The following is a 25,011-nucleotide window of genomic DNA, read 5'->3' as shown; positions in this document are numbered from 1 at the left end:
AAACAATCTGTAAAAAGGGAAATTTCAGTTGAATATCAGGTGAACAATATCTCATAAAACACATTGAAACACATTAGTTCTATTTTGTTATTTTGTTCTTTTAAACAATCAACTGTTCTCTTTATATTTTCATTTACTAATCATATTTGTATTCTTACTTATTTCTGTTTCCACTTTTGAATATTACATGCTCAGCCTAGGTCTAGATACTCTTTTTTCCCATAGCAGAACTGTTTTATCAGTATCATTCTAATTTAATCAAGGTGGGGTCTTGAAACTTATTGCAATTAGATAATCTTTATTAATTTACATAAGCAAAGTATACTTTGTAATTATTATGCTGTAGGTTTAAGTTTGAAGACATATGCAACATTTTTATTTCTTTATTTTATAAATCAATTTCAGCAGCTATCATTAGGTCAGGCTTTAAAATATGACTATTAACATGCCCACCCATTATATGTTCTACTGCCCCCCAAGCAAAGCAGTCTAGAACCTGGGCTGCTGGAGCTCCACTTTCCTAGGCACTGAAGCGACGAGCATCCAGACACACCAAAGCATCCGAGGGTTTAAAGCGTGGAGCTAAATCACGCCCAGCAGTGAAACACACACATACACACATATATAAATACACACACCACAGCTCTCTTATCTTCCTGTATCTGCAAAATAATTCAGAAAGAGCAGCTCTTACCCATTTGTGTATGTTTTTCCTCGTGTCCAGCAGTTCAGGGGGTTAAAGCGGGTGTGTGGTAGGAAATGTTTGGGTCTGTATATTGTGGGATGTATTGATTTGGCAGGAGGCGCTAACGACTCTCAGCTCTCAGCTCTGCCCGCTGTCAGACAGATGATATCCGGGCAAGGCCCACCTTAACCCGCGCCGCTCCGCTCCCGTCAGCTCCAGAAGCAGCTCGCTAACCTACAGCTCTCTCCGGGCGGTGCGAAAGTCCTGTCCCCCCGCTGCGCGCCGATCTGAGCGATTATGTAATGTTTTATCCGTGCAGATAAACGGCCATGAAAACAGCAGCAGCAGCAGCCCTACACTGTGCACTTCCTCCACTTTCAGAGGCGCTGGAGCGAGGCGAGGCGAGTCCCCGCCCTCCTCCGCTCTGATTGGCTGGGGGGCGGGCCTCGAGGGCCTCCCGCCGCCGTTGATTGAATGAACGGAGGTGACGTAGGCTCGCACTACGCACTTTTGATCCCTGCCTCGAGTTTGATGGGCACGGTGTGCAGCAGGGGGAGCACAGAGGAGGCCATCTCTCTCATTCAGAGGGGAAAAACGGAAAAACCCATAGTCTGTAAATAAGAAGATTTTCTTTTAGTTATTATATTATATTAGCTTTTAGTTGTTTTAATAAGTTTCAACCCTATTTAGCTCATTAATTTGACGTTAGGTAAGTCAGAAATGCTATTGGCTGCCTCTAATATTACATCTCACATTCGAGTTTTTATTACATAACATTTTAACATGTAAATTCATGCTAATATAAATAAGCTATTCAAACCCCTGAAAGCAACCATATCTTGACATCAAACCCAGTAAAAATGTAATAAAATAAGCATGGATTAAACATCTAAGCTTATGCCTGTGGACACATTTCTGTGGGACCGTGAAGTGAAATGGTACCCCCCAATGGCTACTCAGTGCATTATCTTATTCAAATAAATCACTAAAGGTGTCATAGAGAGTGCATTTACTGAATATAGACACCCAGCACATTTAGGCCACACCCACACAGTGGGATAAAACAGCTGGCCAATCAGTTGTTGACAGTCACGTGTGTTTACTACACGTAAAGTCATTAAACCAGGTTTACGGTATAGTTGCTGTGAGCTGTGCAGTAGAAATACTAGATAGAAAGGAACTTGCTTTTATAATCCTTATTTATAAGTAATAAAACTGGAGAAATAGAAGTAAAATGAGGAAATAGCTCTCCAGACAAAGCTGAGCGAAGATGCCAGTGCATCCAGTCTCTCGTTACCTGGGTATTACGGATATTATCTTATTACGGCATGTGTTTACTTCTGCAACCAAGCACCAAAACACAGTCTAAATGTCTTAACAGTAAAGATAAACTGATGTAAGCAAAAAAAAATGTGCTTAGCAGTAAAATGTTACTGTAAAATGTTACTGTTTTAAAAAAATATCTGGATACGTGTGGACTAGCCTTTGCACACTATTATTATTATTATTTGGGGATATTTTATTAGCACAATGCTATGCATCTATTTGACCACTGTTTAATGATACTGGAGTTTAAGAACAGGTTTTAAACCTAAAAAACAGTGTTTTGGAAATTAGGCAGTGTATGCGGTTAGCGGCCAGTGCTAATACTGCTCCAGACTAAACTCTTCTCTGTTATTAAATTATGCTAAGACAAATACTGTTTTCCCTTGTTGTCTCTTATATCACCATCATATGACAGGCATGGAAATAAAGATTAAATGAATTACAACAGCCCCTTTTCAATAGTGACAGTACTGGACCTCATGGCTTTACAGATGTCAGTAGAGGATTTATTTATAGTGATATACATTATCATTACATTTAGTATGATATACATCTACCTCATTTGCTAATATAATGGCAAATATAATAATAGGAAACTTCTCCTATTATTGTTTTTATTTTATTTCTTTTTGATGCACCTATGTTTCTTGAAGGCTATTAGGAATAATTTGACTGTACATATTCATATAATAATTCAATTTACAGAAGGTCATTTTAAGTTATTTTAAGTTGTAAAATTAAACAAAAACCTAAAAAAAACTATACAAGACACAAATAATACAGGATAATATAGTATCTACAGATATTTTCTTTATTGTTTTTTATTTTTTCACCGTTGTTAGTGATGGAGTATAACAATTTGCAAAAATCCACAATTCCACAAAAAACTAATTAATCTGTGTGAACTAACAGTCACTAAATCTTGTTAAATAATGATGGCAATACAGGGGCTCATCCAAACACAACACATATGTCTGTCTACCTTGCGAGATGGAATAGAAAATAATTAAAACATTAAGATCACATTTGCCAGCCAATGTTCTTTATATAATTAAGTATTTAACATGAACAAATATGTTACATTTCCCGTTATTACTAAACACTTTTCAAAAGACATTCAGTTAAATGTAGACCTCAAAGGGGTGATATGATCAGAGAAAATGCTTGCACCATGTGATCTGGTACAGCAGGGGGCAGTGTTCTTCACAGTATGAACTCCCTCTGTTTCTGCATTGCAATAAAATTGATAATTGTGCTGAGAACATTACTCACACTTGGGCATGGATTGGGTTAGTCAGCAGAAGCAGAGGAGCAGACTTTGTGTTTGTTTTGTTAATCAAGAAGGAAATTTTGTCATATTAATCGAATTTGATTGCAACATATACTGTAAAACCTGCTGCTGCAGGTAATTTTTTATTCTCATTAAAAATCTGTCATACTGCGATAACGTCCCATAAGATTTTATGTTTAAAATATTCAGTACTCTTTGTTAAAGGCTGAACACACCTCTACATACCAAAGAAAATATAAACATGTTACTTAAAGCTGCTCCATTCACTGACCTTTCACTGAGTGTAATATGTGAATAAGGAGGGATACTCTAGAGCACTGAGAAAATGATTAACTATAGGTTAAATGTTTAGAAGCCAAAAGCTAGGTGTGTGAGCAAAAACAGAACCCTCGCGTTTGTTTTCACAACCTGCTTACAGCCGAACTGATCTTTGTGCTGTCAAACCGATGTGAAGTATTTGAGTTTCTTGTCATTAGCAGTTTATTGAGTTAAATAGAACCCCTAAGCAAAGTGTGCCTACACTGTTTTTTTTATTATTTACTTGAGCTGAATTCAAAGCAGCAGTCCTTAAGGTTTTCCTTTTAAATTGAAAGTAGCAGAATTACTGTGTAGAAAAGGGACACACATTCTAACAAATTGTGTAAATGTGCTTCTGTGACCATTCCTGCAATTTCTAATATATCAGATGTAAAATCAGAGTGGTCTGGTAGGTCATTTGAATGATATTCAATTCCCAAGTACTGTACGTTTTCCTGGCCACAATAGCTTTTGCTGATTACCTGAGCAACCACTGTGCTGACATAAGAGCTACTGCGAACTTGCGGATATCAGTACAGAAAAAGTTTTTTTATTTGCCTTTTTTTTTACACATTGTTAAACCAAAGAATGTAGAATTAGAACTGAAGAAAGATGGCAAGATGAAAGAGAGAGCTAGTCCTTGCTAAAATCACCAGATTAACCCCCATTTGAAAGGAGTTTTCAGAATGCTCAATTATAAATTCTCAACAAAAATGTATGGACTCTTATTTTAAATAGAGAACAAAGGAAATGTGTTTGAAAAAAACTATTTATATTATAATACATGATATTATATAATGTAGTAGTCTAAATTACACTAAATATCAGTGAAATTACAACAGTTGATCAGCTCACCGTATGTCAGAAGAGGGTAAAGATAATGTTCAGGGTTTTCATCATTTCTATGACCAATCACACAGCATAGCTCAGTATTCAGCTAACAGCTGACTGAACTGGTTATACAATATCATTAATCATAGGAATTTACCACTGAATCATGCTGACATAATACAGTCAATAATGAAGAAAATATACTCTTATACTCTCCACATATACTCTTTAAAATAAAGGTGCCACATATAATTATTTGAACAGTACCATTTAAGCATTGTATTTGGTTCTATATAGGCCTGTCATGATGAGAATATTTTGTCACCAATATATCGTCCCAGAAATTATTCTGATAAACAGTATTATTGTCATTTTAAGACCCCTGAAATAACAATAATATAATAGCATAACAAAACTATGATATCCTTTAAAGACAACAGCATTCTATTTAATCATCGTTTGGGAACTTTTTTCTTCACCTACTGCAGTCCACTCTGTGTGTATGGAGACACAGTTATTGGAAAAAGTGGTCATGACTGGCTTAAAAACTGTTTACTGTTATATATGAGAATAAACATACAATTAAACAATATCACAATTATAAGGTCATGTAATTATTGCAACATGCCTAGTTCTATGTAGAACTGTTCTTGTGATAAGGGATGAGAGAGTGTAAAGAACATTTACATTGGTAAAGAAGCTTTACATCAATCTTTAAAGGGTTCCTTGCACGCAGACATGGATATGGATCTTTTTTTTTGTCTGTAGCAGTGCTAGAAAGGCGACATAAAAACATAAAACACTTGATACTTAGTCACATTACAGGGAAATAAGCCCTGCCAACAGGGAGGCCGGTCAAAGGTTATGAATAGAAGACAGTTCTTCTGAGCCGCTGCCTCCTTCACTGTGCTTCAGACACGCACTCATCCACTCACACCCTCACACACACACACACTCTCGCTCACACACACACACACACTCACCCTCACGCTCACTGAGCAGTCAGAGAGGCAGCTCCTGCCTCCCACCCCCCACCCTGCTGGATCTGACAGCAGCATCGCTTTCATAAAAGCTGCGACGCTGCATCCACAGCAGCCCCTCACTGATCTTTTGTGTCCCTGTTCTTCTTGACGTCTGCGTTGTGTATCAGCCTTCTGTGCCTTGCCCCGGACTACCATCATGGACATGCTGGCAAAGAAGCAGCGCAGAAGCAGGGATGTGAAAGGCTTCCTGAAGAGGAACTGGGTTCTCATAGCAACCATCATCTCAGTTATACTGGGTAAGCCTGATCTAACACTGACTGCAGTGCTCTTTGAAGACAGATCAAGGCAGATGGCTTTGCTTTGTGAAGCCACTGATGAGCCAGATGGTAGTATAGATGTTCTGTCTCCTTGCGTACGTTTTGTCTGCTTTTTTTTTGTCTGTTTTATTGCCTGTGCTGCACTAAGAGGCTACATATATGTGCATCCAGCTGCACCACTCTCTGTCTAGCTCTCCCACTCTGTCTCACTGTCTCTGTATGTCTGCCTTGCCTTTTTGCAGCCTATCTGTACTGAGTAAGCATTGTATGTGGTGTGGGAATTATTAAATGGGTCACAGGGTGATAAAAAATGCAGGTGAAATTAAACATTTGTCATCCTTTCATCTCAATTTCTTTGTTAGTCTTTTGTACTATGTAGCTTTTTAGGTACAGCACATTCTTTCTTCACACAATTCAAACAGCAGGTGTGTGTCTTTGTTATATTTCTGAGTAGTTTCAAGAATACATGTTGTTCTGTATATGCGTGTGTGGGTGTATGTGTCTATGTGTTTGTTATATGTTAATCACAGATCAGCTATACCCCACGGTTTTAGTGTGTATATGTGTGTGTCTGTGTGTGTGTGTGTAGCAAGGCTAGTGTCTCAGCCTCACTTGACTGACTGTTCAAACCTATTTTGCAGCCACCACAGAGAAGCGTGACCAGACTCAGTGTGTGTCTGTAGAAAAAAATCTAGACACAAGTTCAAACTGAGCTCGTCTCAATTAATCTGCTGGTGGTAATCCACTATAGAAATTCTTCACAGCACCCATGTCTAGAAAATCAGTGTGTCTAGACTCTACAGAGTCTATATATCTATGCAAAATTCATTTTAAACATCAGTGAGCTAATTAAGTGGTGATCAGTGGGTAGGGGTTGTCAAGCTAAATAATCTTACAAGCCAAAATTCTTGAGAAAATCGTGTACAGTATTCTTGGCGATATGACAAAACACAATAATAGTTAGTTAATCAATAAAAAAATACTGCTACTACATAGTACTGCGACAAAATAGCTTATGTTATAGGTATAGTTTTATGTCGTATAAATGAAACAGTTTCAAAAAAGCTGTAAATACTGCCTGTTTTGTGAACAACAGTAAATTACTGATTTTGTATTAAAGCAACAGGAATTTAGAGACTTCTTTGATCTGTACAGAGCATGTGCAAGAGCACTTTTAATTCAAGTTAATGTAAAAAAATTGGTGTTTTTCAGTATATTATTATTATTTTTTAAAGTAATGAAATACTGTCATCATGTAGAGAGCGATTGCTTCCAACAAACCTACCAGACCATACAGTTTTGGATTAAATACATTTGATGTTGCAGGAAAGATCAGATCACAAAACTAATACCATTAATTTGAATATTTCATCCCATCTCAGGATTATTGCAAAAATTTCTAAAAGAAATATCTTAGCAACTGCTTCTTTAATTAATATTAATATTACAAAACAAACCATGTGAGAGAAAAATAATGCACTGTAACACATGTATATGTATCTGCTTTACTATTACCGTGCAGAATAGTTAGCAGATGAATACAAAATGGTCTGCTTTCAAGAACATTACTATCATTACACATATATAAAATGTACTATTGTTAATAAAACAATAATGCACATCTTTCATACAGTGCTGAATTTGTCAAAAAATGTCACAGTATACACCAGGGCTTATTGATATTAGCAAAAGATATAAAGAATTCAATATTTTCCTGGAATATATAGTATGTCTTGTAAAAAAAAAAATATTGATAATGCACTCTTTGTATCCAATATTGGGTTAAAATAATTGACTAATAATTGGCTAATTTAATATGGCTCTGGTAGATATTTCATGGGAGATGAGAACAGTGTGAATCAAGCAGCAACAAAATAAAATAAAATTGAAATAAACTTCTAATTGCAGTTCCTGATGTGATTTCACAGTTCACAGTGTGATCACCATGCTAAAATAATGTATTGTACAGTACACACTGTATTGATAGAAACTGTATGGTGTAAAAAACATTCTCAGATCAAAATCAAACCCCACATTTGACTGTGGTTTTGTGTCATTTAAAATCCACAACACCACTGGTGGTTCCAGCCTTGCATTCTTCATTGCTGTAACATATATAAAGCTGGATTTAATCAATAATCCACTCAAAGATTATACTTTAATGTGAGATATTGGCCAAAGAGCAGTACACCAGTGCCAATTTCTCTCTTTATAACACAAATCTTTTACAATTATACTACAGTTCTGTTGCCACAAGTTATTGCTAGATTTTAAGATAATCATTTACCAATAATCATGGTTAAAAGCAACGGCCAAAACGTTATGTAATGTTACAGGTTATAATACTTTCATGCCTCTGACAATACAAATCTGTAATAAAATTAGAACTTTTATGTGAAGCTGTGTATTTAGTTTTTAAACCGCACAATGTGGTCTACCACTGTAAATTTGGTTTAAAATGTATTGTCAGATTTTTGTCAAGGCTTTTAGCTCAATCAACTTGTTAAATATAGTCATTATTTTTGAATATATTTTACAGTGTATATAAATACCTAGCAACAATATTGCTAAACTTGACACCAGCAAGAATATATTTCCAGTAAACCAAGATGCTACAAAACAAATAACAACAATATTTGAATGATTTTCTAAAACAAGTCGTGCTGAAATGACCATGTTTGCTAGATCCGTATGACGAGATCTCTCACCAAATTATAATTCTCAGCCCATTAAAAATATTTATAATTTATAAGAAAAAAATATATATTTTGACTTTACTTAATGAACACACAATATGACCTGAGAACTGACCACCTGCATGTGTGTGACCGATGAGTAACTTTTCATTGTAAGCATGCTCTGAAGACCAAACTTTAGATAATCAAATAAGCTATACATATTTTTATTTTACATATAAGTATAATTTATATACTTTTTATTCTAACCCTCTGGCAAATAAGAAGACTTAATAACTAAATAAGTTTTTTTTTTTGTACTTTGATTTGCTTGCTAACACACAAGATAATGTTAAATCTGAAAAACATGCCAAAAGAAATATTAAACTTGCCCTGACCTGTAGCTAGTGACATTAACACCAGTCTTCAGCCAACAAGTGTACAGAGTGGACCGGGGACACACCAGAAAATGCATCTCCTTCTTATTATTCAGCACATTATTCACTAGAAAATATCAAATCTGATGCTGTTATCAATATTGTAATAAAGAAAGAATGCATCATAAAAAAATAAACAGTGTTCTTATGTGAATTATGTGCTAGTGTGAAATAACAAAAGTAACAAATGAAATGTAGAACATGCACTACTGTCATATATAATTCATAAAATACTTAATAAGAGATTATATGTACTAAGGTTGGGAGGATAACTGAATTTTTTGATTAATTGAATTACAGTCTTAATGCAATTTCCAAATAGGGTAATACAGATTGTACTCGTTTTCATATATAGGCTGCCAGGTGGAATCTCAGTAGAGAGACATTTGCTTCTGTCAAAAAAAAAATATATATATATAAATATATATACATATAAAAAAAACTAAAAAAAAGTTCCAGTCACATATTCAGTTTATCATCACTTTCACAACCCTAAGAATAAAAAAAAAATAATATGGAACTGTTTGTCAAGACTAGAACATTGTGTAGTGTAATTAGGATTACCCTGGTTTAATCTCATGATGACAATTACAAATGGCCTAACAATCATTTTTTAAATATGGGATTGTCACTTTCAACAACATACCATAATAATCACAGTTAAGATAAAGATAAGCCTAAGATAAGCACAATTTATATAATGATTTATTCAAGTACTTTGCTCATAGATATGCAAAGTCATGTGGACTCATCATCTTAGACTATCAGAAACTGATAAGATAAGATCAGGGAGATGCTTTACGATGTGAAGAGGAACATCTTTCATGTGACCCACAGCTATATTGTACAGTTATGGTGGAGATGTATTAAACTCTTGATTGCCTTGTAAAAGCTCTACTGTTGCACAATTCAGCATTTCTCAGAATGCCCAGATAACAATTAAGCAGTTTTTTTATTGAAGCCATTCACTTATGGGTGCTTTAGATGACGCAGTAAGAAAGGAAGAACAGTGAATGGAGAACAGTTCAATCTTCCACTCAGAGGTTTGAAGTTAAAATAAGGAAGGATGATTTTTGTCAACTCAGCTGTTAGTATACAATCTGTCATTGATGTCACACTTTATGATGCAATTTGCCAAACTAGGGTTGTGTGTTTTTGCATATTTGGGCATCAACTTCCACTGCCCAAATTCCATTTCAGTACCCAAGAACATAACCAAGAACAGCTAAAGTTCATGCATGTGTTGCAGTTCTACTCCAAAAACTGAGGCTGCATCAGTTGGTGACTCAACAGAAAACAGACAGAAACACATAGCATATATTGTTATTTTTTATTAGAAGACACTGTTCAGACAAAGCAGAAGTCCCCAAGATTTTTTTTAAAGCAGTAATGTTCCTGAGTGGGGAAAGGGCAAAATAATATAATAAATGTCAGCAGTGCATTTCTGCTACCACTTCTGCGAAGCCATATATTTATTTCAAAAACCGAGGTGTCTGGTAGGTCCCAACAGCAGCTTTTGCTGGTTACGCCATGCTGCTAACGGTGCTGATACAAGAGCTACTGTGGACACGTAGACAACAAAACGGCTTTCACCACTTGTAGGCACCGAGTGGTCCAGCGTGACTAGGGCTGCGACTATGATCAGGAGATTGCCAGTTTGAATCCTGTTCATGCAGCTTGCCATTAGCTACCGGTGCCCTGAGAAAGCAAAACTGGCCTTGCTCTCTGAAGGGGTAGATGACGCTCTTTCCCCTCATCGCTCCAAAAGGTGATGTTGCTCAGCACAAGGCATCTGGGAGCTGATGTATTCACGTTTTAAATGTATTTTTTTTTGTGTTCTTTATACTGTCATTTATTCACTACAGATTGAAAGAGAACCAGTTTAAAAAAGAAGACAACTTTTACTTATCCCTCTCACAGAGAAATACACACATGAAGGCACAATTTCTTCTGATCTTTTTGACACTTCCAAGATTTTTTCTTGATTTGTTATTATTGTGCACTATTTTTAGGGGTAATCTTTTTAGATGAATGATAAGTAAAATGAGAAAAAATACACAAGTATTTGCCTTCAAATGTACTTCAATTCATTTGAAGTGAAAGTACTGTCATTTTTTTTTTATATTGTCATTTTTTTAATAGCATGTCATTAATTAGTCTGATTACACTGATGCCTACTGATGTTTATCATAATCAATAAGTATTAAACCATTTCCTTTAGGTAGAATTAAGTGGCTGTGAAATAAACACAAAACACATAATAAAAAACTATTTGTTCGCAAATTAGCTACACATTTAAATTAAATAAACTTGTTTTAAACACAGGTCCACAAATTAGTTTTTCTTTATTATTTTCCTTATTCATATCTTATATATTCCATAAATGCATAAGCACTCCCAAAATTATCTGCTGTCGCTCAGACATTGAAACATATGTTTTTGCTGGGTAGCTACTGTATGTCCAACGGGTCAAAACAAGTTCAAAACAAAGTGTGTAATTTACCCTGAATGATGTACTTTATGTTTTATCTTTATCTTCTATGCTTTATCTTTCTATTTTATGTTTCTTTTGTTTTAATGTTTCATTTTTTGCACATCTAATTCAAAAGTAGACTTTTACATGTAGTTGAGAATATAAACTATGATATTTGAGTTTAAAATGATAATAATTTAAAGTAATAAATAACTTCAAATGAAATGTATTAAGTTAGGAGTAATGGTTACTGTCAACCACTGATGTATGTTTGTGGAAATGACCCAAATTCAGTTGTTTTAACCTTGCGTTTTTTTACTGTGTGCTGTAAAAGGAGGTCCATCCACTATCAGAGTGACCTTAATGCAGTGCAGGAGTGTCTATCATATGACCATCCATCATTCAAGTCTTTAGGCTTTAGTCAGTTATGATCCCGTGCACTCAGAATTCACTGTTCTGAGACAGCAACAGTTTTGTTTAACTTGTGTAAAACTGCATATTTCAAACATGTTTAAATAGGCTTAGTTATTAACAGCTTCAGCAGGATTTAGGCACTCCTCTTTACTTTCTTTACAAATCCAACAACTAAAAAGATAAGACTGTTGTCCTTCAGGGATCCTCAAGTGCTGCAGAGCGCACCCACATAAAGAAACATAGTGTTTTATTGAATAACTCAGGTCTGTAGCTGAAGCCAACATTGTCTTTAGGGATCTGTGTCAATATCAAAGAAGCTTCACTGCAATCCACTTCAAGTTTTCTCTCTTTTTTCCACAGGAATCGGTCTGGGAGTGCTAGTGCGAGAGTATGCTAGTCTCTCTCAGCTTGATAAGCAATATTTTGGCTTCCCTGGTGAAATCCTGATGAGAATGTTAAAACTGGTCATCTTGCCCCTCATCGTATCCAGCATGATAACAGGTATTCATAAATGTTTTCACTGATAGTAATGCAGCTAATGGGGATGGACTTAATCTAGTGCTCCAGACAGGCTGTCTGGAAGTTTGTGGAATTTAATTTGTTTTCAGTCCACATTGTTTAGCAAAAAATGAGATCTCATTAAGAAGAAAATATGACTTGGCATGAAAATAGAGCGACTGATACAGAATATGTAAAAAAAGTTTACATTCAGGCCTAACTTTCCCATTTTTATGTGTAAAAAAATCATATTTACATAAATTCACCCTGTTAACATACAACAAAGTACCATATTTTTTGCAATATTAGGCACACTGGATTATAAGGTGCATTTAAAGGGACACAATTAGGAACTTGTAATTCAGCAGGTATCACCGTTGGATGGAGGTGGTGGGAGGAAGCTAACGTTACTTAGGTAAACTAAGTACACAAAACTGTAAAAAAGACTTTATTTTAAAGTCAAACGAGTGCTGGGTGTTACTCTACACAGATTTCTCTCCTGAAAACTGTTTATTTGGGTGAGTAAAGCGCTTCCGTTTGTTTTACAGTGAGCTTAGATTTCCTTTTTGTGTCCCGCTCTAAGGCTGGAGCATTAGCATTGCCGGCTAACTGCTCCAGCAGTCTACAGGCATATAATACTTCCACCTGAACGTGGAAATAGCTATTAGCAGGTAATGCTAATGCTACTCCAGCAGTGCTATCCGGAGTTAGCAGCAGGCAACAGGCTGATAATACTCTGAATACCTCTGAACACAGAAATAGGGGTTAGCGGCTAATGCTAATGTGACACCAGCCTCCTGTATAACGCTGTACTTCAGCGGAGTGGCTTTACTGCTGCTTACAAAAAAACTCAGTGCTATTCTAAATATATACTGTATACCATACATTAAGTAAACCTCTCACTTACAGGACCCTATGACCACACAATTAATGCTAGCGGGGAAAAAACGGATGCCTAATCTAGAGTGGAACAATGATGTAGAAAATACAGATTTGTTTTTGTTTTTTTTTTGTTTTTGAGAAAATTAAGGAAAAGTGAGCCGAAATGTAGGTGCCAAACTGTAACAATTCTATAATCATTCACCCTCTCCTCTTTTACATTTTGTATGAGAGCTCACATAGCTCTGTCATTATGTTAACTGCACTAAAAAAAGCATTAGATTCAGTCTTCACCAGAGCATGAAAAGTAGACAAAAATAGCAGACAGGGAGGCTCAGAAAATCTCAGTTTAAAAAGTCAAACGCACCTGAAGAATTCAAAATGAATAATGAGCAAATTAAAGAAAACGTTCAGGCTTTCGCATAGATCAGCAATTCAGTCTTTTCTGGTGCACTCTGCTGCAGCGAACATGATTAATTGATTATCAAATCGACAATACATTAATGAGCTGGAGTATTTTATTGCAGACAGTACCAAGATATTTAGTGTCCTATTTTAGCAATATAGAGGTGAGCCGTCAAACGGTGCATTGTACAGCTTGATTTAGGGTGTCAGTGTGTCTTTGCTATCATAACTACGGGAACAGTACACCTTACACAGCTTGAAATGCGAAAAATTAATCATGGGTGTGTTTTGGGTGTAACGTGAAATTAACCAATCAAAATGTCCCTTGCCACTCCTTTTAAGAGCCAGGTGTGCTCTGACTTTGGCAGATTGGTATTTTAATGGTGCAGTGCTTCTGTGCTTCTCATCAGAGGAGATTGGTGTAGATGTATTTGTAAGCTTGCAATTTAAACAACATTGCTATTTAAACAATGCCGGCACAAAGTGTGAAAATAGACTGTTTGCGGAGTGTAAGGTGGCAGTGAGCATTGTGACGCACTTTGGACAGGGTGTAAGATAAGGCCCTTCTTCCACAGCCATGCTTTTGTAATGTGTACAGCATGTGATTTTGTCTTGTTGAAAAATGTATGGACATTCCTGAAAAGAAGTTTGTCAATGGTTCATCCCAGTTAATTGTTAACTTTAAAATGGGAGATTCTAATGTTGGAGTTTTTGTTTTTGCAGGAGTGGCAGCCCTGGATTCTGAAGTGTCAGGCAAGATTGGTCTTTATGCAGTAGTGTATTACTTTAGCACCACCATCATCGCTGTCATCCTTGGTAAGCTGTAGAAGCACATCTATTCTAAAGCTATAAAGTTTGACACAACTAAAAAACAACACTGACAAATCTCAAAATATGATCTAATAGGAATCATCCTGGTGACGACTATTAAACCTGGAGTCTCTCAGACTGCTGATAATATTGACAGAGCGGGAACCACCCCGAATGTCACCACTGTCGACACCCTCTTGGATCTTATCAGGTAACTAGCATATCTTAGAAAAGTATGCGAATTTTAGAACAGTAATAAATCATACTCTATATCGTCGCTGTCCAATGAAAAACAGGCACTTTACAGAAGAGAGATAAAACCATCATCACTTTTAATGGAAGTCAAAAGAGTTTATTTCAGGTAATTTTGAAGAATTTCTTTTGGTCCATTCATCAAGACATGTTAAGACAGTGTAAGGGACAGTTTGTATGTTCAAAAATAAAAAGCGACAAAAATGAACAAAAATTTATTTGACAATCTCATTGGCGATCTCCTGATCACAGTGCCAGCGCTTAGCCTGCTGGACCACCCAGAGGCCGATCCCCAGTTGTTTTTGACTGGTACTGTACCTTATAGTACAGCTTGTCGGTTAGTTCATTAGTTGTTTCAGGTGTGTTGGAATAAATGAAATCACCAAGACTTGCAGGGCAGCATTACACTAGGACCAGGCTTAAGAATAATTAGATGATATATATATATATATATATATATATATATATATATATATATATATATATATATATATATATATATTTTCTTATACAGAGTTAACATAACATTAATAAGGCTGTTTTCATTGATTGTACAGGAATATGTTTCCAGAGAATCTTGTGCAGGCATGTTTTCAACAGGTAATTATTGAAACCTCCCTCTTTGTATAAATATACACATATATAAATAGAAACAATACAAAATGGCTGTTTACATCTTTTATCATATTTAGTACAAGACTCAGCGCAAGGAGATCGAACCGTCTGTGTCCAACTCGACAAACACAGTTACGACAACAACTTTCCCACCATTTACCACCATAATGACAACTATAGCACAGGTAAGAGAGACTATGACAGGGGGCACGCATGTGTAAAAGCAAAAAGACACACAAATTCCGATTTGACCGTTCACATTCATGTTGCATGTCCATGGATCTGATACATATGCAGTTTAGGACCACAAATAAAAGTGACTCGAATCTGAATTTTTCAAATCTGATCTGAGCCACATTTGAGCAAAAAATCTGATTTAAGTCACTTCAGCCTGGTAATGTGAACGTAACTTTAATGTGTTCTGTTTCATCAGAATTTGACTAAGGACTACACTATAGTTGGAGCATACTCCGATGGGATCAATGTCCTTGGCCTCATTGTGTTCTGCGTGGCATTTGGCCTGGTCATTGGCAAGATGGGAGAAAGGGGACGAATCCTGCTGGAGTTTTTTGATGCTTTGAATGAAGCCACAATGAGACTGGTCCAAATCATCATGTGGTCAGTATTGTCTCTTTAGTTCAGAGTTTATTGCTATGTATAATTGCTATGGTTCTCTTTTAACTGATTTATTGAAACTTATTTGTTTTTGTTTAGATACAGGTGTTGTAATTGTAACTTAGAAAGAATACAATTATATGATTTTGTTTTTTAAATTGTTTAAAAGTCATTTCTTTCTCTTTTATTTTACTTATTTTGATGACCAGGACAAATAAATAATATAATATTAGATAATAAAAAGAGGATATTAGACCTTCATTTTGGGTACCAACCAAGAGAAAAACAAACCCGGATTCTATATAAAAGCTATTGTCTGTTAGATCCAATCATAGTAATGTAAAGCTATTTGGCTGATTGATTTCTCTGTCTCTTCCTACTTAATTAATCTAATGAGTTACAACTTCAGTCCATCTCCTGAAGCCTAACCTAACAAGTGATGCAGCTCACTTGGCTGTATTGTCCATCATGCAATGGAAAACAATATATTCAGATCTTATTGGACAATTTCAAAAAACATACTGTAACAGTGAAAGCATGTAATTATGATAGTAAAGTAAAAAAAAAACAGAATGATAAATATTTTAAATAAAGATATATAAAAGTATTTTATACATTTCATTGGAATATTTAGGCTTTCTCTAAAAGAAAATCTAAAAGTCCTGAGAATTCCACATTATTGATGATATACAACTGTTATTTCATTCTTCAGCTACATGCCAGTGGGAATCCTGTTTCTAATTGCAGCTAAGATCATTGAGGTGGACGACTGGGATATCTTTAGGAAAATGGGCATGTACATGGTGACTGTGCTCAGTGGGTAAGCCTCTGCTAATGTACTAGCATTGTATTGCTGAAATTCAGTGAAGCGTACTAACTCCAGCAGCCACCGTGGCCTTTTCCCGTGTGATACTGTTTAATACCAGCCCTGTCCCTGAACAGATAAGAGCCAAGGACTTTTAAAATTGCTTAACCTGCAGTTGTGGCAATAAGACCTTTTGAGGCTGTACAATCCATTAAATTTCCACCGACATGAATGATGCTGCTGACCAAACATCCGTGAGGAGATTCTTTAGCTGCAGTTAAGTGGGTGCCCTCTGAACTGATGTGGAAGGGAAAGGTGCTAGAAATCCTCTATTGCTGAGTCATACTGAGACTGTTCGGATCTCACATGGTTGAACAGAACATAAATCTACACTTAACATGCCCTTGGTAAAACTGCAGTCTGTAGTGGGGCCTTCTGTCTCGTCTTAGAATCCTTCAGCTTCCCTAAACGTTCCCTTAAACAAATGTGACTCTTTGTGTGCTAACAGCACACAAACTCACAAACTGAGTGATATATATCAGTATGTATCAGTGTCAGCCCAAAACATACAGTATATAATTATTTATGTTTGTTAGGAGACACCTGCAAACTTGTTTTACAGCAATATAGTTGGTATTGTATTAGACATGAACTGGACATAAGTGTATTTTGAAAAAGCAATTATCATATTATTATATTTATTAATTAAATCCTAAAATTCTCTTTTTTTCCTAATAAACACAAGAAATACAAAAGTTAACCTGGTAACATGCCTTGACTGGTATCCGGGCTGCAGGTGTAGGTGATACAAAACCCTTCTACTCTGCAGTAAAATAAGTTATTTATTATATAAGTTATTAGTTATTATATAAGTTATATAAGTTATTAAGTTATTTATTTCTACTAAAATTTGAGGGCTTCAAAATCTTCTACAGGACACTTGGAGAAGCTGTCATTTCACTCTCTACTCCACTTAATAATTTCAGATCAGTAATAGTAATCAACCCAACTTCTGCATGTTTGAAAATAAATGTAAAAACTAGACAACCGTAATGAAATGAAAGGTTTGGAGGATATGAACTGGTTGATTTGTATTCAGGATTTGTATTAATTTCAAAATTAAGTTCAGAAAAGCTCCAATTTTATTATTTTATTCATTATATTTTGAAAGTTGCAGATTTACATGACACATTTTCTATACATTCTTTTACAATTATGATTTCCAGTAATGTTCCTTATCAAGCATGACATACTTGAATAGAAATCTTTAAGATTTAGTGGTGTAATATCAGGCAGAAAATTGACAAAAATCCTGACCTGTTAAGGAGTTAAGGCAGTATTATGTAGGATTTTACCTTAAATTAGCTTGCAAATACTGTTAATGCTCCACTGATCTGTAGCAGTGTAAAGCCATTATCATTGGTACTTCAGGCTCAGCATTCTTTTAACTGCATAGTGTAACTTTGGTGAAGCACGCAGGAAAACATTTTAAGAATTGCATAATACTGCTTACCCAAAGTCATATTTGTGTAAAATCCTGTAATATTACACGTTTGTCTATACAAACTACCTCTTAGTTTGTAAAATGCATGTAAAAATGGTCCATGCACAAATGTAAATTATTGCATGATACTGCTTTAATAATTAACAGAGACCCACAAAACCACTGAGATTATGGAGAAACTGTTCAACTAACTCACTCACATCTAGCAGGCTAAGGATCCATTTCACAAAGGGTGCTATTAACAATAATATAGTTTTTATTATTTTGCATTTATGACAATATGTGTCTTTGTTTTAGGGTTTTTATCAGCAACTTAGATTGGGTTTAATTTATGATCAGCTTAAATTCTACCACTAAAATTCTACCATCTAAGAAATGCTGAATACATTATTCAAAGTTTTGTATGTAGTATAATAATATAATTTCTCCCTTTTACTCTACAGACTCGCCATCCATGCCATTGTGTTTCTGCCTCTGATCTACTTCATTTTAGTGAGAAAGAATCCCTACTCATTCGCTCTAGGGATGGCACAGGCCTTGGTGACGGCCCTCATGATCTCCTCAAGGTAAGCTTCTGCTTGTAAGATGTGCTGAGGTTTTTTTTATATATATTAAATAACGAACATAGGACAACTGCACTCTGTGTGATATTTCAAATTTTACTGGATTATGTTGACATACAGTCATCATCCAGCTCCATTGTTGTATTACTTCTACAGCATCATTTCAATTGTATACCTTCAGAAAGCAAACCAAACTATTCATGTTTATTTTGAAGTTAAATTGCACACAGGTGTGATATTACAATATATTAATTTTTTTATAATTTGTTTAAAATAGTTTTGAATATATCAATATTTACAATATACCAGCCCTAGTTGTAAGAAGTGCGGAGAGTAAATTAAATTGTAAAGAATGTTCTTAGAATACTGCTCTTGGCACAACAGTGTGTGAGGGTTTCATTACTAAGATCTGGGTTCAGCTGTCAAAAATCCAACATGCATCAGTGGCCAGGATTCTACAACGACAGCACAATGAGATGGGAGACACGGTTAAATTTGACCATTGCTGGCCATCACTAGCGGTAATATCACATTTAATAGTCTTTTTCTATTCCTTTCTATTCTATTTTTTGAGTAGTGACTCAAAAAAAAAAAAGGTTATGCAGTATTCTCTAGCGCAGCGGTCTATTTACACTAATACACTCATGTATGGGTACTGGGTATGTATTACCCCAGTTGTTTGGGACAGAATTTATCATCTTCCTGTATTATATTAAATTTATCAAAGAAAAAGTTGCAAGTTGCTGCAGTATGTGGATGAGCATTGTCCTGTTGGAATAGCAAACCAGAGTGTGCATTCAAAAAAGGTTGTGTCACTGGTTACTTATTAATATAAGGATGGGCTGTAAAGGTGATAAGACCAAAGGTGGTCTGGCATTGTGCAAAATTGCACCCCACACCATGACAGCAGGCCTTCTGGATTTGGGATGCGTGACAACAAATTATTGATCTTGGCATTAATCACGGTGCCTCTACACCCAATGTGTTGGTCGTCTCGAAGACAACGAAGACAAAAGAGGGACAGTCTTAGTGCTTTTCCACCAATAGTACTCTGGTTCTTTAACCAGTTCCATTCGGGTTTATAAAAAACATGGTGTTTTTTAGCGAACCAGCCTGCTTTTTCACCAGTTTTAGAAGAAATGTCAAAACGTGACACATCATACGTCATCAACAGAGGGCGTAGCACAGTGGCGGCGCTTTTGTACAAACAGACACACCCAGAGATGTTGCCACGGTTCACGTTAAAAAAACTAGTATTCTTCGGTTCCCACTGCGAACGAACATTCCTGGTTCCGGAACCTCCTTTTGTTGGTGGCAACGCAGCAAACCGGTTCAAAATTAGGTTTATGAACCAGAATGGTGCCGGTTCCACATCTGTGGAAAAGTGCTATCCGTGACAGTCTAACCACCAAGTTTCATTCCTGTTAGTTAATTTCTTTTAGGTGCTACTTATTTTTATGATGAATCTATGTCATAGAACCAGATGTTACGGGAGACTATCGCATATCAATAATGGCTCCCTGAAGCCCACAAGTCAGATAAAATCTCCCAGAATCTGGAACAAGTGGCCCAAGAGTGAACACAAACTCGAACGCAGGCAACACAGACTTTTACCCCAGTTGCTTGAGGGAAAGAGAGGGAGAGGGAAAGAAAGGAACTCCCCTCTTGTGCATATTTTTGAAGTGCATGCAAAACAGAGAGAGTTCTAATTGGTCTGTTCTCTACAAAGAGTCTGTGGGTCAGCCAATCAGTTTTTAGTGGATGGGATGTGTTAAAGAGCATCATGGCTCCTATAAAAACTCAAAAAATGAAAGTCGAGGGAGGGGTCCAAGTCCAGTTCCGGGGGTTTCTCTCTTAAATTAATTTTTGCAACTTGGGATGTCTGTAAAATTATTGACAAACATTAGCATTGCCACTAGTCTGGATACTGGTCGAATAAAAAAAGCCAGTACAAAAAAGGTATCAAACAAACCACATACAGCTCAGCCAGAAATGCTCAAAACAAAGCAACATATTTAAATGTTCCTATCAGCTTAGAAAGGGGTTTTATCCTCATTAGACTCCTTATTGAATATTTATAAAAGCACTATAGGATGATAACAGGCATTACATCATTCCAAATTACGTAGCAGTTTTTTTATTTGAGCCAGAGTGCTTCTTTAACATCTTTAAAAAGCTATTTAATGCAAGAATATTATTTGAAATACAGCACAATTACCTGAAAATTTACCGACCACTAAATTTCCCTTCTTTTAGCTCTGCGACCTTACCAGTCACCTTCCGGTGTGCAGAGGAAAATAACAGGGTCGACAAGCGGATCACCCGGTTTGTTCTTCCTGTGGGTGCTACAATCAACATGGATGGTACAGCACTTTATGAGGCAGTGGCGGCCATATTTATTGCCCAGCTGAACGGTCTTGACCTTGACGTGGGGCAAATAGTGACTATTAGGTGAGTAGAGAACAGGCTGGAGATGAATGTGCGCATTAGCAATGTGCTTTTCTGGTCATCGAAAGACCATTAAAGCCATAATTCTGTCTACAGTTTTATGGTGATGATTAATAACGAACTGTTGGGGAAAAAAAACAACAAAAAAGACTTAATGGAATGAATGCAGTGGTGATTTTCTTTTCTGTACCTCCGCAGTATCACAGCAACAGTGGCAAGCATTGGAGCGGCAGGAGTCCCAAATGCTGGACTAGTAACTATGGTTATAGTGCTGACTGCAGTCGGCCTTCCTGCCAGTGATGTCACCCTCATTGTGGCTGTGGATTGGCTGATGTAAGTACCTGAATTAACATTTATATTTAGAGAATGCTAAACATTACAATGTACAGTATGTAGCAGTGAAAACAGAGACAGTAGAACTGTGTTTTCTAGAATATGGTGTTCCATCCTGTATTTTGGGATAAGTTGGAAATTTGGGGGGATGAGGCAGGGTGGTGGTCATTTAACATTCTAGCTTCAGTAATGCTCTTTCCTTGTTGCTGAATGCAATCAAATGGAAAGCCTTTCTTGGAGAGGTACTCAATTTCCACCTTCAAACTTGCATCTATTTTTCTTTCTCCTTTCTCTCTTCTAGTGACCGTTTCCGCACCATGATCAACGTCCTGGGAGATGCCTATGGTGCCGGTATAGTCCAGAAGCTCTCTAAGCGAGAGCTGGAGAGGATGGACCTCACTTCTGACGTGGATGTGGCCAATCCCTTCGCCCTGGAGACCACTCTGGACGACGAAGAGTGCGAGAAGAAATCCTACGTCAACGGCGGCTTCACTGTGGATAAGACTGACGCCATTTCCTTTACTGAGACCTCACAGTTTTAGTGCCAAGCCTTAATGGCCATGAAGCTGGTTATGGAAGATTGGAATCACCTCTAGAAGGGTTCAGAGGGGTGGATACCGTTCATAAAAATCAGTGCCAGTGCCATTACGAGGGGGAACACCCTTTTTTTAGAGGGCACATCCGAACGCAGACATTATCAATAGCTGCCATTACTGTTCTCCCTGCACATTTTCCCTATCGCTGTGCCCTTGAGCTGAGCCTACTTCTTTGTTTGTGCCAGACAGAGAAAGTCATTCAATGGAAGTGAGGAAAAAAAAAAAGGAATTTGCGAGTGCTTCCAAAATGCGTTGACCTTTTGCCAAGAATTATGCAAAGGCACTTTTTACACATTTTTCTTACCTGCTTTGTTGTTTTTAACGGTTTCATACTAACAGTTGCTCTGTAGATACTCAGAACTCGAAACGGCTCCTGCTTCAGAAGTATGTTAAATATATGTACGAGTGCGTGATTTTGTATGTCTGTTGCTGGAAATGAGAAAGTACAACGTCAGCAAAGCAGATTTGTGTGTACTCTGTGTATTGCACCGAAGCGCATGTCCTTAACGAAGCTATTGTATTTATCACCTGCAGTGTTAAAACAGAAGTGGACACAAAAGCAATACGCTGCTGCTCAGCTTTTTAACTGGTTTTTAGCGGATTATGTTGGAGCCTCTCTATTAAATCATTAATCTAGTCCGTTCTGTCCGTGCACTTGCGTTTGAAAGCCAAATGTCTGTGAGCTTTGAGAGTCTTAGATTTGCAAACTGTGCCAAATTTAATGTTTTAATACGAAGGGAACAACTTCTAAAACGTTTTAAAAAGTATTGCATGAAGCAATATGATGAACACCACAGATGTGGCCTTTAGAGAATAAATGAATTAAAAAATTATTATTTTTATTTATTTTACATATGAAAACCCTATATATATATATATATGACAGTAATATAATAATAACTGGACACCTCTCAATTCTCTAAGTAACAAATACTCTGCATGAAAAAAAAATATCTGCAAATGTTCCATTTATTTGCATATCATTTGCATATACACGATATGGACAAAGAATAGGAACACCTATTAATCACTGAATTTAGGTATTAAATCAAGAACCAAGACATAGAGTTCACTGTATGGGAAGGCAGCTCCATATTAATGCTTAACGTTGTGTAGGTGTCCCGACACTTTTGTCCATATAATGTATGTGCCTAGCCTTTTTACATCCAACATTTTCTGCAATATATGTGTAACTAAACAACTAAATGCATTTAAATGTGCAGAAGTGTGTTTTTTGCAGATAATGTGCAGCAACATTAATTTTTACTTAGAAAATCAATAACGTATTATGTAAACATGATTTCCAGAGGTGCCAAACTTTTGCATACGTCCGTGTATATATTATATGTATACAAACATCCGTATATATGCTTTTTTGGGTCCTCCTTACAGCCAGTGTCTTTACTGCTGCATAACAGTACCATCGATCTGTGAGGACGAAGGCCACTGCATACCTTCTCCCGTGCATACAAAGCATTTTTCCAAGCTATAGCTACAGAGTATTCTTGAGTTTCATAGAATCTCAATGACAGGAGCCGTGCCAATCTCTCTTTCTCCATTCTGGAGTAGAAAATCACCATTAGGGCTACCGGAACTCTTGGCCAGAACTGGTGCGTAGGGATTACAGTATATGAACTGTTATTCCAGACTGCCCTCAGCGTGACTATGTGGTCGATGTAACTGTATATTAGTGCCAATCTATCTACTGTTTATTTCTTACACTTTTTTACATGTATGTTTTTTTCTTTTCTGGGCTGAACTGGAAATGGCAGAGAAAGTTATTAATATTGTGAAATGGTTGACATAAAATTTTGTGAACCAGACTTTACACTGTATATGCTATTTAAAGCACATTTTTGTCCAACTCTCAATGACTGACATTTAAAGATTAGCTTATCATATAATGTAACATGATGTTATGTACCAAGAAATTAATAAAATACAACAAAGCTAAGTACAGGATCTTTGCTGCTTCAATTTCTATGAAATTTCATTCCATTCCATTACCTTTCATTCTAAAGAAATAAAGGCAAATGTTGTCGATGTTTGAGACCAACAACAGCAACAATTGTTTTTAAGTTCAACTACAGTTTAGCAACTCCATGTAATCAAGAGAAAGGTCAATATACAATATAGCACGATAATGATTTCTTAGAGGGACAAATGTGTAAGGAATTAGACACTGCTGGAATTAGACATTAAAGAGGGAAGTATAAATGAGATTGGCAGTTATATTGTAGATGATTGTGGATGAAATGACCAAAATTTAAATCCCAAAATATTTCTTAATTTTGGCTGAATCAATATAATTCAGATAATGTATATTTTATTATGTATATATTAATGTATTTTTGCAGTATATGAAAAAAGCCACAGAATTGCCCACCATTTGATGTTGGTACCTAAAACATACAAATAACAGTGTCAGATGCTGTATATAATGTATACTGAAATATTGGAAATGCGTTTAAAAATCATGTATTCTATTGCAATATGTATTAAAAGTGAATTATTGCTCAGCCCTATAACTTGACTGAATTAACAGATCAACAAAAATATAAATGTCTACAAAATCTCCATAAAAATAGTTATATTAAGCCACATTATATGTAAAGAACAGTTTCTCTCTCCCCAAAACTCAATAATTTAAAGGTAAAGGAGTTCGTTCTGACAGTAAAAATGTATAGCATTTATACTTCTTGGAATGCTTGGAAACTTCACCTAAAAATAATCAGCTATAAGAAAAGCTATTTGTCTGTTTAAACCGCAAAATGACTTGCATTTTCTAATGTAAACACAGACAATACTGTTTTCAGAGGAGTAAGTGTAATATACGATACCCGGTGAAACTTTAGAGCTAGCAGACACTGCAGAATTACACAGAGCGGGTCAGCTGTGGCCGACACATAATTTTCTCTTAATGGTCTTCCAGGCGGCACACCTGAGGACTGCTGAAAGT

The 25,011-nt window shown here is 36.2% G+C and overlaps 2 protein-coding genes across 4 annotated transcripts in view; one reads left to right on the top strand and one right to left on the bottom strand.

The window, feature by feature from the left end:
• rap1gds1 (RAP1, GTP-GDP dissociation stimulator 1) overlaps positions 1-1,081 on the bottom strand; it is a 70,081-nt gene extending 69,000 nt beyond the window's left edge. Inside the window, exon 1 of one of the 3 annotated variants that reach the window (XM_007239789.4) lies at positions 695-1,081. In XM_007239789.4, coding sequence (XP_007239851.1) covers positions 695-698 — 4 coding nt within the window. In that variant the 5' untranslated portion in view covers positions 699-1,081. The remainder of the gene's footprint in view (positions 1-694) is intronic. The other 2 variants (XM_007239788.4, XM_007239790.4) reach the window with 2 other exon arrangements.
• Positions 1,082-5,346: 4,265 nt separating this feature from the next.
• On the top strand, positions 5,347-24,009 carry slc1a1 (solute carrier family 1 member 1). The gene is made up of 12 exons (XM_007239793.4): positions 5,347-5,709; positions 12,090-12,230; positions 14,235-14,327; positions 14,418-14,532; positions 15,131-15,173; positions 15,266-15,373; positions 15,622-15,806; positions 16,516-16,623; positions 18,556-18,678; positions 20,932-21,126; positions 21,322-21,456; positions 21,758-24,009. Exons 1-12 carry the CDS (start codon positions 5,610-5,612, stop codon positions 21,996-21,998), a joined length of 1,587 nt encoding a protein of 528 aa, XP_007239855.2. The 5' UTR covers positions 5,347-5,609; the 3' UTR covers positions 21,999-24,009.
• The last annotated feature ends 1,002 nt before the right edge of the window (positions 24,010-25,011 follow it).

This window comes from Astyanax mexicanus, chromosome 8 (genome assembly GCF_023375975.1).
Source record: "Astyanax mexicanus isolate ESR-SI-001 chromosome 8, AstMex3_surface, whole genome shotgun sequence".
In the NCBI taxonomy this organism is placed as follows: domain Eukaryota; kingdom Metazoa; phylum Chordata; class Actinopteri; order Characiformes; family Acestrorhamphidae; genus Astyanax; species Astyanax mexicanus.
The sequence above is the reverse complement of the archived record's forward strand: the minus strand, read 5'-3'. Positions and strand labels throughout refer to the sequence as shown.

What these genes read in the sequence shown, in the direction of transcription:
- slc1a1 (XM_007239793.4), top strand. Translation starts at nt 5,610, where the DNA reads ATGGACATGCTGGCAAAGAAGCAGCGCAGAAGCAGGGATGTGAAAGGC. An exon ending in TAATGACAACTATAGCACAG is followed by an intron (nt 15,374 to 15,621) that starts GTAAGAGAGACT and finishes CTGTTTCATCAG; the next exon opens with AATTTGACTAAGGACTACAC. An exon ending in CTGGTCCAAATCATCATGTG is followed by an intron (nt 15,807 to 16,515) that starts GTCAGTATTGTC and finishes TTCATTCTTCAG; the next exon opens with CTACATGCCAGTGGGAATCC.